This window comes from Fukomys damarensis, unplaced genomic scaffold (genome assembly GCF_012274545.1).
Source record: "Fukomys damarensis isolate Sample0158 unplaced genomic scaffold, DMR_v1.0_HiC HiC_scaffold_16, whole genome shotgun sequence".
NCBI classification, from domain to species: Eukaryota; Metazoa; Chordata; class Mammalia; order Rodentia; family Bathyergidae; genus Fukomys; species Fukomys damarensis.
The window spans coordinates 103451712-103467965 of record NW_022900928.1 but is presented as its reverse complement, the minus strand read 5'-3'; the positions used below and the strand labels follow the sequence as shown (position 1 = coordinate 103467965).

The window sequence follows — 16254 nt, the reverse complement described above, 5'->3', positions numbered from 1 at the left end:
ATCACAGGTGTAGAGGAGGTAGGGGCAAAAACAGAATTGTTTAGCTTTACTGCACTGGAAGGTGCAAATGGGAAGTTTAATTGGTATGCTTAAAACACTTCTTGTGCATTACAAATTTTTAAAATGTGATTATAGGGTTAACTTGCTTTTTTTCTAAAACTCAAGGTTAGTATTGTTCTATAGGCAGCCAGTCAGATTTTAAGATGTAACAATCTGAGAAAAAAAAGGGACATTTTAAGATTTTAACAACTGAAGTTTGTTATAGAAGGTTAATAGTAAATGAGACAAAGGAAAATATTAGGAAAGCTATGGGTTAAGAGATATACTTTTGATATGAAAGGATATCGTATGTGTGTCCTGTTAGAAAGATATAAAGAAAGATACAAAAGACCAGAAGGCCTAAGTATGTAGAGAAGGTGTGTGGAAATGATTCAACAAGAATATATGCATGCTTGCTTATTGGTTTCAAATTTGTTATAAAAGGTTTACAAGTAATTCATTAATTTTTACAACCCAGTTTTATAAGTCAAAATCTTTTCAAGATAATTTAATATAAACTCTTAGGTCTAGATAGACTCCTGTTAATGATAAAAAGGACAGCTGCTCAAAAAAAAAAAAAATTAACTTACCATAATCTCCTTGTCATCCTTACCAATGTTTTAACCCCTGAAGAAAGCAAAAGAGTGCTGGACCAGGCCCGCACCCATGCAGATCAAAAACATTTGACAAATAACCACCATCCAGTAGGTGCTGCAGCCATGCCAGAGTGTGATCCAGATTGGGATTACAACTCCGAGACAGGTATCGAGGCCCAGGACAGGTACATTAATTGTTTGCTCCATGGGCTATGCAAAGCTACCACGAAGTCTGTAAATTATGATAAGATTAATGAAATCATACAGGACAGAAATGAAAATCCTTCTGCCTTCTTACAAAGGCTGGACTGATGGCCTTCATCAATATACCAAACTGGACCCTGAGCCTACTGATGGCCAGCAGATGGTCATGATGCATTTTTTCTCTCAAAGCTACTCTGACATTAGACTTAAATTAAAAAAGCTTGAGAAGGGACCCCTAACTCCTCCTTCCAAGGTTCTGACCATGGCATTTAAGGCCTATCACGGCCGTGATCTTAAAACCACAAAAAAGAAAAACAACCCATAAACAGGTAAATTCCTCAATAGCCACTCCCTTTGCCCATCTCAAATCCTGCCTATTAGAGTCTCCTGCCTTACACCTACCTGATCTTTCTCGTCCCTTTTACCTCTATGTGTCAAAAAAGTACCTAGCATATGCCATCAATCCTACCATGCCACAATGGCTTCATAACAAGGGACCCTTAAATAAGGGACCCTCTCACCCATTGAGACCTTGCTTCCGTTGTGATCAGGAGGGTCACTGGGCCAAAGAGTGCCCAAACCCCAAGCCTCCCACAAAACCCTGCCCTAAGTGCAAACAGAGGGAACATGGGACTGCGCCCTGACGTCCACCCGTCGTCGGGCCGCCAACCCCACCATTCCCCCAAATGACTTCATCGGTCTCACAATGGCAGAGGATCAATGAAGAGGCCCTGGCCTATCTGGCCCAATGTAGATTACCACTCAGGAGCCAAGTGTGACTGTCATCATGGCAGGTAGGATGATCGCCTTTTTACTCAATACTGGTGCCAGTTTTTCTGCACTTCGAGAATATTGGGGGCTCACCTCCCTGTCTCAGACCTCTATTGTTGGGGTAGAAGGCCAAAGGCAATGCCCTCAACAGACTCCTCTCCTGTCATGTGCAAATGGTGATTTTTCATTTCTTCACTCCTTCCTAGTCCTCCCTTCATGTCCTGTTCCCTTATTGGGTCACAACATCCTATCCAAAATTGACACTTCCATCCATTTCACATACGGGACCCCTTCAGCACTCCAATGTCTTCCCCTTGCCTTTTGTTGTCACAGGCTATCAAACCCCAGACTCCATCATCCAAATGGCCTAATGATCCTACCATAGTAAATCCCGGGTGTGGGACATTCAAATCCCCCTCAGTGGCCAAATGCCCTCCAGTGAAGATTTTCCTTAAAAACCCTACATATTTTCCAACTCAGGATCAATACCCCCTCCCTCATTCTAGCTTAGACAGACTGGCTCCAATCATCAAAAGTTTATTAGAAAAAGAATTTTTGTGGCCTGCCAATTTCCCATACAATACACCCATCTTAGCAGTCAGAAAGTCTAACGGAACATATCGGCTAGTTCAGGATCTCCAGATCATTAATGCAGCTGTGGTTCCAATACACTCTGTTATCCCCAATCCATACAGGCTCCTGTCTTCTATCCCATCCAATACTACCAATTTTTCAGTCCTAGATTTAAAAAATGCCTTCTTCTCCATTCCTTTACACGCAGATTCCCAAGATCTTTTTGCCTTTACTTGGACTAATCCTTTGACTGGTGTTTCCACATAACTAACCTAGACTGTCTTACCCCAAGGGTTTCGAGATAGCCCCCATCTGTTTGGCCAAATCCTAGCTCACTATCTGTCTCTCCTCCAGCTTCAAAGTTCATGATATATCCGATATGCAGATGATCTTCTCTGTGACCCTTCATTAACTATACTTCAACAAGATACTTATATGCTTTTAAAAAAGGGATACCGAGTCTCACCAACCAAAGTTCAACTCCTTAAACAACAGGTCATATACTTAAGAGTGTCTCTATCACCTGGCTTCAAATCTATTACTGTTTATAGAAAATGGGTCCTTCGAGACATTCCAACACCCTCCACTAAACAAGAACTTCTCTCCTTCCTGGATTTGGCAGGACACCTCAGGTCTTGGATCCCAAATTATTCCCTTCTAGCAGCCCCCCTCTATGAGGCCTCTAAGAAAAACCCCCATAAACAAGTAAATTCAATAGCCACTCCATTTGTCCATCTCAAATCCTGCCTGTTAGAGGCTGCTGCTTTACATCTACCTGGTCTTTCTCATTCCTTTCACCTCTATGGGTCAGAAAACAAGAGATTTGCATTAGGGGTTCTAGGCCATCAAATGGGACCCACTTTTGCTCCAGTGGCTTACTTGTCCAGAAGGTTGGATCCCACTGTCAGAGGTTAGGCCCCCTGCCTACAAGGCCTAGCTGCCACATCCCTCCTAGTTCAGAAATCAAAAAGCTCACATTCGGGTCTCCAACTATAGTTCTCTCATCATTCCATTTCAGATCTGTTAAACTTAAGTCCCTTCCAGGATGGTTCCATTACTCTCGTGTTAAACCATATCTTCATGCTCCTCTCAGTCACATCCACAGGACCTCATCTACACTATTCAGCCACCTCCATGGGACCACTGAAGGTCAAACTTACTCGGATTCCAGAAGACCTGGCTGCCCAGGACCCTTCACTATCATCCAGTCCTGAGCCAGATAAGCCAACCTAACTGTTTACTCCCTCATTCTCTCATGGGGTATTATGACACATTTCACACTACAGCACCCACTGATAGCCTAAGTCTTCTTATATTAGCACTCCTGGGACTTGTCCTTGGGATAGGATTGACCACAGTAGCTCCTCCCAACTATAATTTTACTTCCAGGTGTCTACTCACATTAGCCTATTACCTCATAATTCATTCTTAATTGTTAAAAACAATCATGGTTTCTTTCCTGTTCCCGTTTTCTTTCCTAAATCTCACCCAAGCCAATAGGCCCTCGGTGTGCACCTTGACTCAATCCCAGCCTAACTCAGCCCTCCTTCAGACCCAGGTCAGCTGCCTCTCTGCTCAAATCTCCCAACAGATGGTTCACCAGCTAATACTTCTTCAGGCTGGAGACCTAAACGAGACCACCTTGTTTACATGGCAGTCACTGACTAACCATTGCTCAGATCTCCGCTCAGTTTAAACATTTTCTAAATGATCTTTGGATTGATAGTCTTTGGTTTGCTCCCCACCCTTGTCCTATTACCTACATTGCCAACTGGGTCACTAACCCATGGCTCCAAGAAAGTTTAATCGGACTTCAGCTGGACTGAAGTCATAATCTTTACCTTTTTACTTGTTGTTAACCCTCCAACCCAGTCCACAGCCTCATACAAATTATCTTATACCCCTCTCTCCTCCCTCACTAACCAATTTGTGTGCTTGGACTCTCCTCAGGGAGCCCTACCAACCATTCCAGTGGAAATGCTACTACTGTCAACAATTCATAAAGGACAATGCAGCCGGCCATGCCCCATGCTTGCCCCCAGACAGCTTCTTCGCCCCCATGTCAGCAGGAAGTAGTTACAGAAGACAGACACACCACCCCTTTTCCCTGGCGTATGACATGGGCTGGGTGCTGTCTCCCTCTAAATCAAAGAGGGGGGAATGTTAGGGACCTGACACTGCCATCACAGGCTGCATTTTCCTGGTGCCTCCTGGCTCTTAAAGACCTCATGCTCTTATCTTTTGTTTTCTTTCCCCGCAAGGCCACAGCAGTCCAGAGAGGTTAAACCTGTTTCTGCAGGACCAAACCCATAAAGGGCAACCTGGCTTGTGATAGGTTAAAGGTAGCCCACTCCTCATAAATAAGCAATAGCCCAGCCCAAAACCAATAAAAGGATCTTCCTTTTTCGTTCTTCTCTTCTTCCCTCTCTCCTCTCCCTAACCTGCCTTCCCTAATAAAATCTCCTGTCCGACCTCTCGGTGTATGGCCTAGTTGTTGAGCATCATTGCTGTGCCTTTACAGTGAACCTTATAGAGATTTCAATGATAACAGCCAGCTGCAGCACTATGCCATAGGTTCACCACCACTGCTATAAATAATTAGCCCTAACTCCCAATTAACTGTTTTTATGAATGATGATATTAACAAACTAGGTATAAAACGTTCTTTTCTAACTGGTATCCCTGGCCAGGGATTTAGCTCAGTGGTTCCACCACCTGCCTCACAAGCACAAGGACCTGAGTTTGATCCCCAGTACTAAAAAAAAAAAAAGTATAATTTTGACTTTTTCCAAAATAGGTCACACACAATAGTTAATTTTTATAACGCTGTTACTTTCAATTAGATAAAAATTTAATTATTACCTTCAGGCAGTAGCTCAAGTTTAAATTCCAGGCCTCAAGCATTCTACTACCCTAGAAATGCCTTTTGTTTTCACTGAAGTTCTTCCTTTCAGGGTCACTAAATCGTAGTAAGTATATCTTCATTTACTGGGAAGCTATAACTGTGTCTTCACAGTAGCATTTTCTCTGTAATGAGAAGGTATTCAATGTATATTTTTTCTTTTTACACACAAATAAAACTAATAGATTTCATTACACAGATTTAGTTTTTAAAAACAGCCATTACCTGCCTCATATGGTAGAACCACCAATCACTCAGTTGAGGAGACCTAAAGACTAAGGCTAACTATACATGTAAGTGCAGGTGTCTTGGGATAGTTTCTTAACTTCTCTGTGCCAGATTCCTTATCTAAAATTAGGGATTTGCACTATGGTTTTCATTCAATAGTCACGCTTTATAACTACTACTGAAACAAAGATTTCTGTAGCAATTTAACATTTCTTTCTCAGTGAAAATATTTACTAATAGAAAATCTTTTGGAGTACAAAAAAACTTGAAAATAAATGGTCCTTTTTCTATTCACCCTACTGCTCCTATCCTAAAACATATTTATTTATTTATTTTTTGTCGTACTTAGGGTGAAACTCATGGTTTTTTATATATATAGATAGATATATCTATCTATCTATCTATCTATATATATATGCGCTAGGTAAGCAGTCTACCACTGAGGTGTATCTCTAGCCCAACAAATTTATTTCTTAAGCAAGAATTATTCATATCAGGTAAAGAAGTACAAAGTCAAAACATTTCACAATTAGTAAGGCAATCAATGTTTTTCACAAATTGCTTTCTAGAATGTTTCATATACTACAAAAGTAAATTTTATATTTAAAAGATTAGGAAGAAACTGTAAAATTAGTGCTTCAGTGTTTTTACTTATAGGAAGAAAGGCCTTTTTGCTGTTTACACAGTGAATGTATGCCAGAGAGGAAGAGACTGGAGGCTTTAGTCACTCAGTTCACTGTAAAGTATCATACTTGGGATAGTGCTGTTTTTATTTTATTCAACAGCAGTTCTATTTGTTTAAAACTTTAGAGGTAATTTTTCAGGTGTAACTTCTAAAAACCTTCACATTGGATTACGTTGCTGAATTTCCCCCATAGACTCCTCTGTTATTAAACTTATCTGTTGCCCTTTCCTGTGGTGATAACCTCCCCACAAGAACATGCCTCTCAAAAAATATCTCCTTCATCCCTCTCTGGAGGAGAAGAAGAAGCACAAGAAGTACCCTGTGCAGAGCCCCAATTCTTATTTCACAGATGTCAAGTGCCCAAGACGCTATAAAATCACCACCATCTTTAGCCATGCACAGTTGGTATTTTGTGCATTGACTGCTCCATTGTCCTCTGCCAACCTACGGAGGAAAAGCAAAGCTTACAGAAGAATGTTCCTTCAGGAGGAAGCAGCACTAACAGTACCCTAAATCAAGATGAATGGGAACCATCCCAATAAATATATTTTGGATAAAGATAAATAAATAAATTTATCTGTTGTTGGTAAGATAGTAAACACCTGTAATCAGAGTTACTCCTGAGAATGCTGCAAGTTCAAAGCCAGCAGGGGCTACATAGTCAGGTCAAGCAAGGCCAGCCTGAGTTATACAGCAAGACCCTATCTCAAAAAAATCTGTTAAAATGAATGACCTGAGGATAAATCCTCTAACAGGACTGTTTAAGGATGAAGTCACTTGAGCTTAGATTTGGTTTCTTTCCATTCCAAGTATTTTAAAAATTTTGAAATCTATTCATTGTCAGTGTCAGATTTTATTAGAAGCTGTAAGGTAAACAGTATAATGTTTCTTTTATAATATAAAACTACTATGGATCACTGATGTCTAAATTAAGACTACTAAATTCACAAATACTTTAATAGGATTACTTTTTTTTTTTAGGTACTGGGTATCGAACTTAGGGCCTTGCGCTTTTCAGGTAGGTGCTGCACTCCTGAGCCCCTGACCCTAATAGGATTACTTTTGTTTTTTTGGTACCAGGGCTCAAAGTCAGGTCCTTGAGAGGCAGGTGGCAGAACCAGTGAGCTAAATCCCTGGGGCCCTAGGATCACTTCTTCAAGGATTCTGGTAGTTATGTGTTAAATCAACATCAAGATTTTAAATGTATGCATATATTATATATATTTTTTTTTCTGGATTTTTGTTGTTATTTTGTTGTTGTTTGTAGGTACCACATATGCTAGGCAACTGGGTACTGCTATGGTATGCTCCCAGCCCTTTTTGTTTTCAGTTAAAAAAATAAATCTTTGGCTAGAGTTCATAATGTCTCTTTTCTCTTATTAAAGGTTTGCCCTCCCTAAAATCTTTTCCATAATCTTGGTTTCTGTCCACTTCTTAGCACGAACATGCCCCTTTGCTTCTGAGAGCTTATGACTCTGAGGTAGTTTATTATATTTATAGATAAGACAACCAAAGATGTGAAGTACAGTAGTACACCCAACTACTATCCTTGGGGGATATGTTTCAAGACTCCCAGTGGATGCCTAAAACCATGACTGAACAGATCCTTATATATGTATTGTTTTTTTTTCCTATACATACATAGCAATAAAATGTTTAATTTATAAATTGGCAGAGTAAGAGATTAAAAATAGAGCAACTATAATAATATACTATAATAAAGCTATGTGAATGTTTTCTCTCTCTCTCTCTCTCTCTCTCTATATATATATATATATATATATATGTATACATATATAGAGTTTGTTTTTGTTGTTTGAGGCAGGGTCTCCCTTTGTAGCTCAGGCTGGCTCTGAACTATGCAGCCCAAGCTGGCCTTGAACTCTTGGCAATCCTCCTGCTTCAGCCTCCTAAATGCTGGGATAATAGGTGTCCACCATCATGCCCAGCTTATTTTACTATATTGTAGATCTTAAGCTTCAGCATACAACTCTTTCCTTATTAAATTAAGATCTTTTAGCTTTATGGAAGTACTTTCAGATTCTCTTTGGCATATTTGAATTGCCAGCACCACTACTCTTGCAGTTACTTGAACACAAGCACTTGTGATACTGGTCTGATAATTGAGAAGGCTACCAAGTGATGGGTTGGTAGGGTATACAGAGGATACACTCCCTGGACAGAGGGATGACCCACACCCCAAGCAGGGCAGAGGGAGACATGCTATTCAGAACAGCATGCAATTAAAAACTCTTGAAATGTTCATTTCTGAATTTTCTGACCACAGTTAATTGTAAATGAGAAAAGCAAACCCTTGTGGGGAGGGGCTCTAGTGTAAGTTATGATCGTAGTATTACATTCAGATTAAAAACCAAGTAGGGGGAAAAATGAGGACTCTAAAGCCCAAACAATCTTTATGCCATAACACACTATGCCAATATGAACAGGAAAAAAAAAACTATGAGAAACTTATATTCCAAGGTATGGTTCTCCACATAACAATGGGTCTTCATGAGGACCACAGTACATAAATCCCATAGGAAATTATTAACAACCAACAGCTTGCAGTTAATGTTCAAACTAAAGAAAAGCACTCCAAGTGAAAGAATTATCTATCCTGGTTACTGCTGTGAGGCAACACCAGACATGACACATAAGTCACTGTTAAAAAAAAAAAAAAATTCTGGGTATTGTATTGTTATTTTGGAACATTTACTTTTCCTTAACTAAAGGTCTTAATCAAATGAAGTGTATTTTACTGAGTGCAAGATTTCTGCCTTGCAAATTGAAAGCCCTATTTGTTTAAGAATACACTGTATTGAGGTTCCACATCTTCTTGACATTTTTCTAATAAAAACTGTGTTGACTGTCAGATACTGCATTCTTAATTTGATAAACTTCAAATTAATGAGTTAAAATGTATTAACCTGCTCACTGCATATTTTCAAAAGATCTTTTAGCCAACGATATGTATAATAAATATGGATTCAACAGCAACCCTTCAATTAAGAAAGTATTTCAATTGTCAGATTCCCCAACTTATTCAATAAGTAAACATTCACCATTGCAATGATTCACATTTAAATAGCCACACCTCTGTATTAGCAAGCCCAATCCTAACCAGTGATTTTTTTGGAACTTCAGCCTATGGGTTTTCCCATTTTATTCCTCCACCCATGTGACTATCTCCTTTATTTGGTTCACCTTGGCAATGCTTCTAGTTAAATCTGAATAAGTAACTATTATGATGGTAAAAATATTAACATTTACTGAATGCTTATGTAGCATTTAATTCTCAAAGTTGACTAAAGCGTGGCAGATTCGTTAAATAGTAGATGCAAAGTCACATCTAATTTTTTATAGCTGATTTAGATAACCATCTACTTACACTACATCTTTAAGCAAGGCAAAAAAAGGAGAACTTCAGTCTTCACCTGCACCCATACTGTTCTGCCCACAAATTTTGCAATCCAGTTCTGCTTGATTCTAAACTGCTGTCTCTTGGAGGACACCCCCCCACACCTTCAGTTTTTTCCTGTAGAAGGCCTTAAAAAGTGACACTGCGATCTGTAGCATATTATCTCCATCCATCCTCCCTCAGAAAAACAACTGCATTAAAACAGAGAAATTATGGGGACCACCGAGGGCAAGACAGGCCTCTGATTAATTTCAAGACCAAAAAAAAAAAAATTTTTTTTTTAAAGCACGGGAGCAGGCACGGGAGGACGCTTTTCCTCTTCCAAGTATTAAAGTATGGAAGCACTCAGCAACAGGGGGCTGAAAAGCGGGGCGCGCCCGCCCAAGGGCTTGGGTCCTGCTCCGTAGAAGCAGCGCATTGTCGGGCTCAGCACCCTTCTAGGTCACTTAGCCTCCTCTACAACTTGCCTCCCCGGAGCCAAGGAGCCCGACCCGGCCAAGGGGGCGCGCAGCGAAGGCCCCGCGACCCGGGGAGGGAGTGGCAGGCAGCTCCTACAGCGAGGGGCAGGAGGTGACTGAGAGGGCTGAAGGAGAGGGGGTTGGGAGCTAGCGTCCGGTGGGCCGGCGAACACAGCTCTGCCAACCTCCGCCTCCCCCAGCCCTGTCGCCGTGGAGAGCCCCACAAGGCGAGGAGGGAAGTCCGCCGGAGCAGAGGGGAGAAAATTCAAAACGAGTCTACTCAACCTCGTCTTGGCTCCGAGGCCCCGCCATGGAGACCAGCACAATGCGCAGGCGCAGCTCTCTCAGAGGTTCAGCGCAGTCCCTTGAGGTAAGACCCCTACCAGCCACCGTCTCTCGTTTTCCTTTCGATTCTGATGCTTTTCGTATTTCCGCCCCTGCTCTTCGGGAATCTAAAACCTGGAACTAGAGGTGAGAATCTGGGAATGGGGCGGAATCTTGTCTGAGTCAGGTTCGGGTTGGGAATAGCCATAATAAGGGAAATCGGGCAAGGCTTTACTCAGTGAAGGCGGAAGACAGATGAAATTTAATAAAGAGCTGGCTGAGGATTTAATGCAGAGTTGAGGATTTGAATGCGCGTAGCAAAAAAAGACTGCAATTCCCAGTGGTGATAGCGTTTGAGACGTGCTGCTTTCTGGACGTTGTAGTATCCAGGAGCTGCAGTTGAAGCCGACTCTCCATCGATCATATTTTTATTTATTTTAAACCGATTTGAGTTGGGCCTTTCTGTATCTTCCTAATCGATCCCTGGCCTAACGTATGGAAGAAATCTAAACGAGAAAAAGAGGATACGCTCCTTGCAAGACTGCTCTGCTCATCGATGATTCCTGATCTAGGAATAGGTGGTTGATGTTCACGGCCTAGCCCGAGTGGCAGGCAGCCTCGTGGTACCTCTGCTCGGAGACCCAGCCTGGGAAGCCAGATTCGCCTGCAGCTCTTGTTTACCTGTGGATACTAATCTTGAGCTATCTCTTTTTGTAGCGTACAGGGACAAGAACTCCCTTTTTCTGAGTACTTAGACGTTTTGGGGGGCGAGGCTTGCTTGTACTGCCCGCCATGGCTCAACTCCAGACACGCTTCTACACGGACAACAAGAAGTAAGTGAGCGACCCAGCCTTCTCTCTTCTTTCCCCTCCCTGGGATCTTACCGGGGGGCGTGGGGAGCTCTGTTGTGACCTAGTGGTTCCCTGGTTATCTTTGCTGTCAGCTTCGTACCCTCGCCCCATTTATGGCTGACTCCTCTCGAGCCCTCCTCACCTGCTGTTTTCAGCGGTGCATTGGGAGGGCTTCTGGGGGACCTCTCGCCCGTACACCGACATCACCTCTTTTCTGCCCATCTTCCTGGGCACCATATAATTAGAATTGTGTGTGAAGAAAACTTAAAGAGATTTGAGTTTGCTTTCTGAATGATCCCTACTATGAGAGCAGTATGAACAGTGAACAGTCAATACAGACCATGTCTTACAGGCCGGTATGCTAGTGGTAGTATACATGGTTCCTGAAAGCATAGCTTCGTTTTCTTAAGTAGGTGATAGAAGATGCTTTTCTCAACCAGGCTAGCAAATGGATCTCTAAATAGACGTTTGATGGGACTGGATTGAAAACTTGAAGTCAGTTCAGTTACAAATTTGAGTGTGTATGTGTGTGCTAAAATTTAAGATAATTGACAATTCCCCTGAAGTTGGAAAAAATAATATATCACTGTTTTTTGTTGTTGTTGTTTTGTACCGGGGATCAAACTCAGGTTCTTGCACTTGTGAAGCAGGCAGTGGGATATATCACTGTATTTTAATCCCATAAATAAAAGGATAAATGTGTGTGTGTGTGTGTGTGTGTGTGTGTGTCTGTGTGTGTTTAGGTTCTCCAAAAGAAACAAGGCTTAGAAATAAGTTTCTTGCTTCTTTTCAATTAATGTTTTGATTAGTAAAATGGGGGGATATTATACACAAACATGTATATAATTGACATATACTGTGGTGGTGGTGTGTGTATGTGAAAGAGAGCTTCTCTACTTTCCCCCTCACATTTTATTAGCCAAAGTATTAAGTAAAAAAAAAAAAAAAAAAAGGCAAAATTTTAATTTCTAGGTTTTATTGAGTTTTGGAGAACTAAAATAACTGCTTACTTTTGGATGGCATGAAAAATATACAGACATTATTATTCAAAGTGTTATTTTGAGAACCAGCAGCATTATATTAGCAGCTTTGCAACCATCACCATAGTCAACTTTAAAACATTTTTCATCGCCCTTTAGGGCTCTCCATCCATTTAATAACCCAGCCCTAGGCAATCACTGATTATCTGTCTCTGTAGATGTGTCTATTCTGGACATTTTGTATTAATTAAATTATATATGGCCTTTTTTACTTCTTTCACTAACTAATATATTTTCATGGTTCATCCATGCAGTAGTTTTGCTTAGTACTTGATTCTTTATGGCAAATAATATTCCATTGTGTGGCTATACTGCATTTTCCTATTGGTGTCCAATTATTAGACATTTAGGTTATTTCTTCCCTTTTAGCCATTATGAATAGATACTATGTGAATATTAGTGTACAAGTTTTTGTGTGAACATGTTTTCATTTCTCTTTGTCACATACCTAAAAGATCTTCCTGGGTCAGATGGTATTATCTGTAATTTTTATTATAGACACCGTAGTGGGTGTGAAGTGATCTTTCATTGTGGTTTGATTTGCCTACCATTGTTGACTTAATGATGAGCATCTTACATGCCTGTTGGCCATTTTTGCTTCTTCAAATCCTTGCCCATTTAAAAAATTTGATTTTTTTATTACTAAATTGCTTCCTATTGTTGATACAAGTTCCTTATCAAATGTATGATTTGCAAATATTTTCTCACATTCTCTGATTCTCCTAATCTGCCTCCTGTGTTCCTCTAATAGGCTCCATTGCACAACCAAACAAACTTTTGATTATGTTGTTCCTTAACTTGTATTGCTTGTCTACAGAAAGAAGTAAAAACTATTTCACACATCACAGTACATAAACTGCTCTCTGCAGATCTCTTTAGCCTCAGCTTTGATCACTGCCTAAAGTAAAAACTGTACTTTCTGAAATAGCTATTGTTTTGCTGTTCTCCCTGCTTTCTCACACCCTCTTTTCCTATCTAACTCTCAATCTTTTTGCTGAGTATGGTGGTACATGCCTGTAATCCCAGCACTTGGGAGGCTGAGGTGGGAGGATTGCTGTGAGTTCAAGGCCAGCCTGGGCTATATTGTGAGTTCAAGGCCAGCCTAAAATAAAATACATAGTGAGATCCTGTTTCAAAAGAAAAAAAATATGACCCTGTCACTTCTTCTCTCACTGTATATACATATCATTTATGACATTATTTTTACATAGCTTCATTGCATTTGAAGAGACACTTCTTAACTCACTTTGTTTTTACTCCATGTAGCAAAATATCTGATGTGGTTAGTACCCAATGAATGTTAGGTGAATGAATAAATGCACACTTGTTAAAATATCTTTAGATTTGATCTTGACATATTTTCTTCTTATAGATATGCAGTAGATGATGTTCCCTTCTCAATCCCTGCCAGCTCTGAAATTGCTGACCTTAGTAACATCATCAATAAATTACTGGAGGCCAAAAATGGTGGGTATATATGTTCTGAGACATTATAAGAAGGCACAGTACCACAAACCACACTAAAATACATGTTTTGCACTCAAAATATGAGTTTCATATCAGTGAAATTTATAAATTATAACAGATACTCTGAAAGAGGTGTTTAGAAAAAAAATTTATTTAACCTGCTTTTTTTGGGGGGGCGGTTCTGGGGAACAAACTCAGGTACTTGTGCTTGCAAGGCAGGGGGTGAAACCACTGAGCTAAATCCCTGGCCCTTAACCTGCTTTTCAAGTCATTATGTGGCTAAAGAGGTTGTAATTTAGGAAAAAAGATTTTAGTATACTAATTGTGATATTAGTAGTAATATAGATACTGTGATTGTGCCATGAAAGGCTGGTCATATAGGCATAAGACAGGCATGTTAGTGCTTAGTCGCTACTTGTTAGTGAAGCAGGAGGCAAAATGTAAGTGTCTGAATTTAAATGTTATTTTATGTAATAATGAAATGCTAGTGTTGATACTGATATTTGATTTCTTATTTCAGAATTCATTAATGGATATAGCAAAAAATTATAAACAAAACAATATCAAGTAAAAAATTATTAAGCATATATATGTCCTATTATGTACTAATTTAGGCTCTGCTTATAAATATGAACAGTGTACATAAAAATACAGATGAAGAGTATTCATAAGTTGATATAGTTGAAGTTGGATAGCTACATGAAAGTTTGTGTTTGACTGTTTGAAATTTTTTATAATAAAGTTTTTTAGAAACAAGCATAAAATAGAAAAATTTTAAACGTAAAAAATCAAAATAAAATAAAATGTGACCTCTGAAAACAAAATTTGTTTGAGATGATGTTTTTGAACTTTTTTTCTCTTGGTTTTTTAGAAACAAAGTCTTGCTGTATCGTTTAGGCAGGCCTTGAACTCAGAACAATCCTCCTGCCTCAGCCTCTAAGTTGCTAGCATTACAGGCATGCACCCCACCTGGGGAACATTTTTTCTTTATTTTATTTTTGTGGGATGAGGAGTCCTCAGGGACTATAATTTTTAGCTAGCAAGTTGCAGTCCACCCCACCCCCCAAACTGGGGATTGAACTCGGGACCTTGAGCTTACAAGGCAGGTGCAGTGCCACTGAGTTAAATCCCTGGCCCCAAGTTGCAGTTCTTTTTTTTTTTTTTGGTACCAGTGACTGAAAATGGGACATGCTTGCGAGGCAGGCAGCAAAACCACTGAGCTAAATCCCCAGCCCTGCAGTTCTTGATTCAAAAATAATCACTGAACATTTGCAATTGGTCTTTGTCTCTACTTTCATTGTAAACGTAGAGATAGCTGATGCAAAATTGCTTTTATCAATTTTTCTGAATTTATAGATTAAATATTTGTCATTTTGTGTAAAGAACTGAGGCATGCGAGGCAGGCAGCAAAACCACTGAGCTAAATCCCCAGCCCTGCAGTTCTTGATTCAAAAATAATCACTGAACATTTGCAATTGGTCTTTGTCTTTACTTTCATTGTAAACGTAGAGATAGCTGATGCAAAATTGCTTTTATCAATTTTTCTGAATTTATAGATTAAATATTTGTCATTTTGTGTAAAGAACTGAGGCATATACTTGAGTTAAAGATGCACTTTATTCAGACTTGAGATTTTTTTTTAATGTTTTTTTTGGGGGGGGTACTGGGGATTGAACTCAGGTGCTTGATTGAGGTTTTGGTTTTTTTTTTTTTAACCAAATAATTGTTGGGATTCTTTTAGGAGTATAGCTAATAAATGTAGAAGGAATAATAAAATTAGACTACTACATTACCATTTGCCAACTCCAAGTCAGTGAATATAAATAGTAATTATTAAAAGCTGCTACAATCGTTAAACAGATTAATGGGTGATAGGTATCATAGTAGATGGGATCAGTCTGACATTGAGCACAAAGGTAGGTCTTAACGTTTTATTTATTTATTTATTATTTTGAGAAGGGTCTCACTAAAATGCAAGTTAAACAGGCAGGGCACAAATTTATAATCCTCCTTACTTGGTGTCCCAGAATGTTGGGATTATGTGCATATGCCTACAAGCATGGATCTTAAATGTTTTGAAAAGGCACAGTTAGATACATGCATCCTGATATACAAAATACAGAGTTGCCTGTAAAGTTTCTTGCCCAAAAAAATGAAATCTGACATCTTATTAAGCATTAATGTGACTAGTTTATAGGACGTATAAGTAATAAGGAACATGTTAAAAGACACCATGGAAGCTTGGTGAAATGGCACATGCTTTTAATCACAATACTCTAGAAGGCTGAGGCAGGAAGATTGCGAGCCTAGCCTGGGCAATTTAGTGATTTAGTGAGACTTTGTCTCAAAAAAGGGGATTGGGGCTAGCTCAATGCAAAGACCTTAAGTTCAATTCTGAGTACTACTCCCCCCCAAAGAAAACAGGCTGGAAATGTGGCTACCCAAGTCCAAAGTGTAAGAAAAATTACAAGCCATATGACCCACTTTCTTCAAAAATACATGGCAAGAAAAAAAAGGAGGACTATTAATGATTAAAAGAAACATATTAATCAAATACAATGTGTGGACTTTGGGTGGTAATTTTTAGAAGCCTGCTCTAAAACAAATGAAATATAACTGGGTATTTGATATTAGAAAAATTTTTTTAATTTTCTAACGTTGTGACTTTTTTTTTTTTTTTTGGTACCAGGGATCAAAC

The 16254-nt window shown here is 39.5% G+C and overlaps 2 protein-coding genes and 1 pseudogene across 3 annotated transcripts in view; 2 read left to right on the top strand and 1 right to left on the bottom strand.

The window, feature by feature from the left end:
* The window catches only part of Carf (calcium responsive transcription factor), a 79193-nt gene extending 68969 nt beyond the window's left edge, over positions 1-10224 (bottom strand). Inside the window, exons 1-2 of the mRNA XM_033763977.1 lie at positions 10160-10224; positions 5046-5210 (exon numbers count right to left, since the gene is read on the bottom strand). The gene's annotated coding sequence lies outside the window, so the exon portion shown is untranslated. The remainder of the gene's footprint in view (positions 1-5045; positions 5211-10159) is intronic.
* On the top strand, positions 6189-6500 carry LOC104856635 (annotated as a pseudogene).
* Positions 10160-16254, top strand: part of Wdr12 (WD repeat domain 12) — a 21356-nt gene continuing 15261 nt past the window's right edge. Inside the window, exons 1-3 of one of the 2 annotated variants that reach the window (XM_010616118.3) lie at positions 10160-10244; positions 10916-11031; positions 13462-13556. In XM_010616118.3, the coding sequence (XP_010614420.1) occupies positions 10991-11031; positions 13462-13556 (136 nt within the window). In that variant the 5' untranslated portion in view covers positions 10160-10244; positions 10916-10990. The other variant, XM_010616119.3, reaches the window with a different exon arrangement.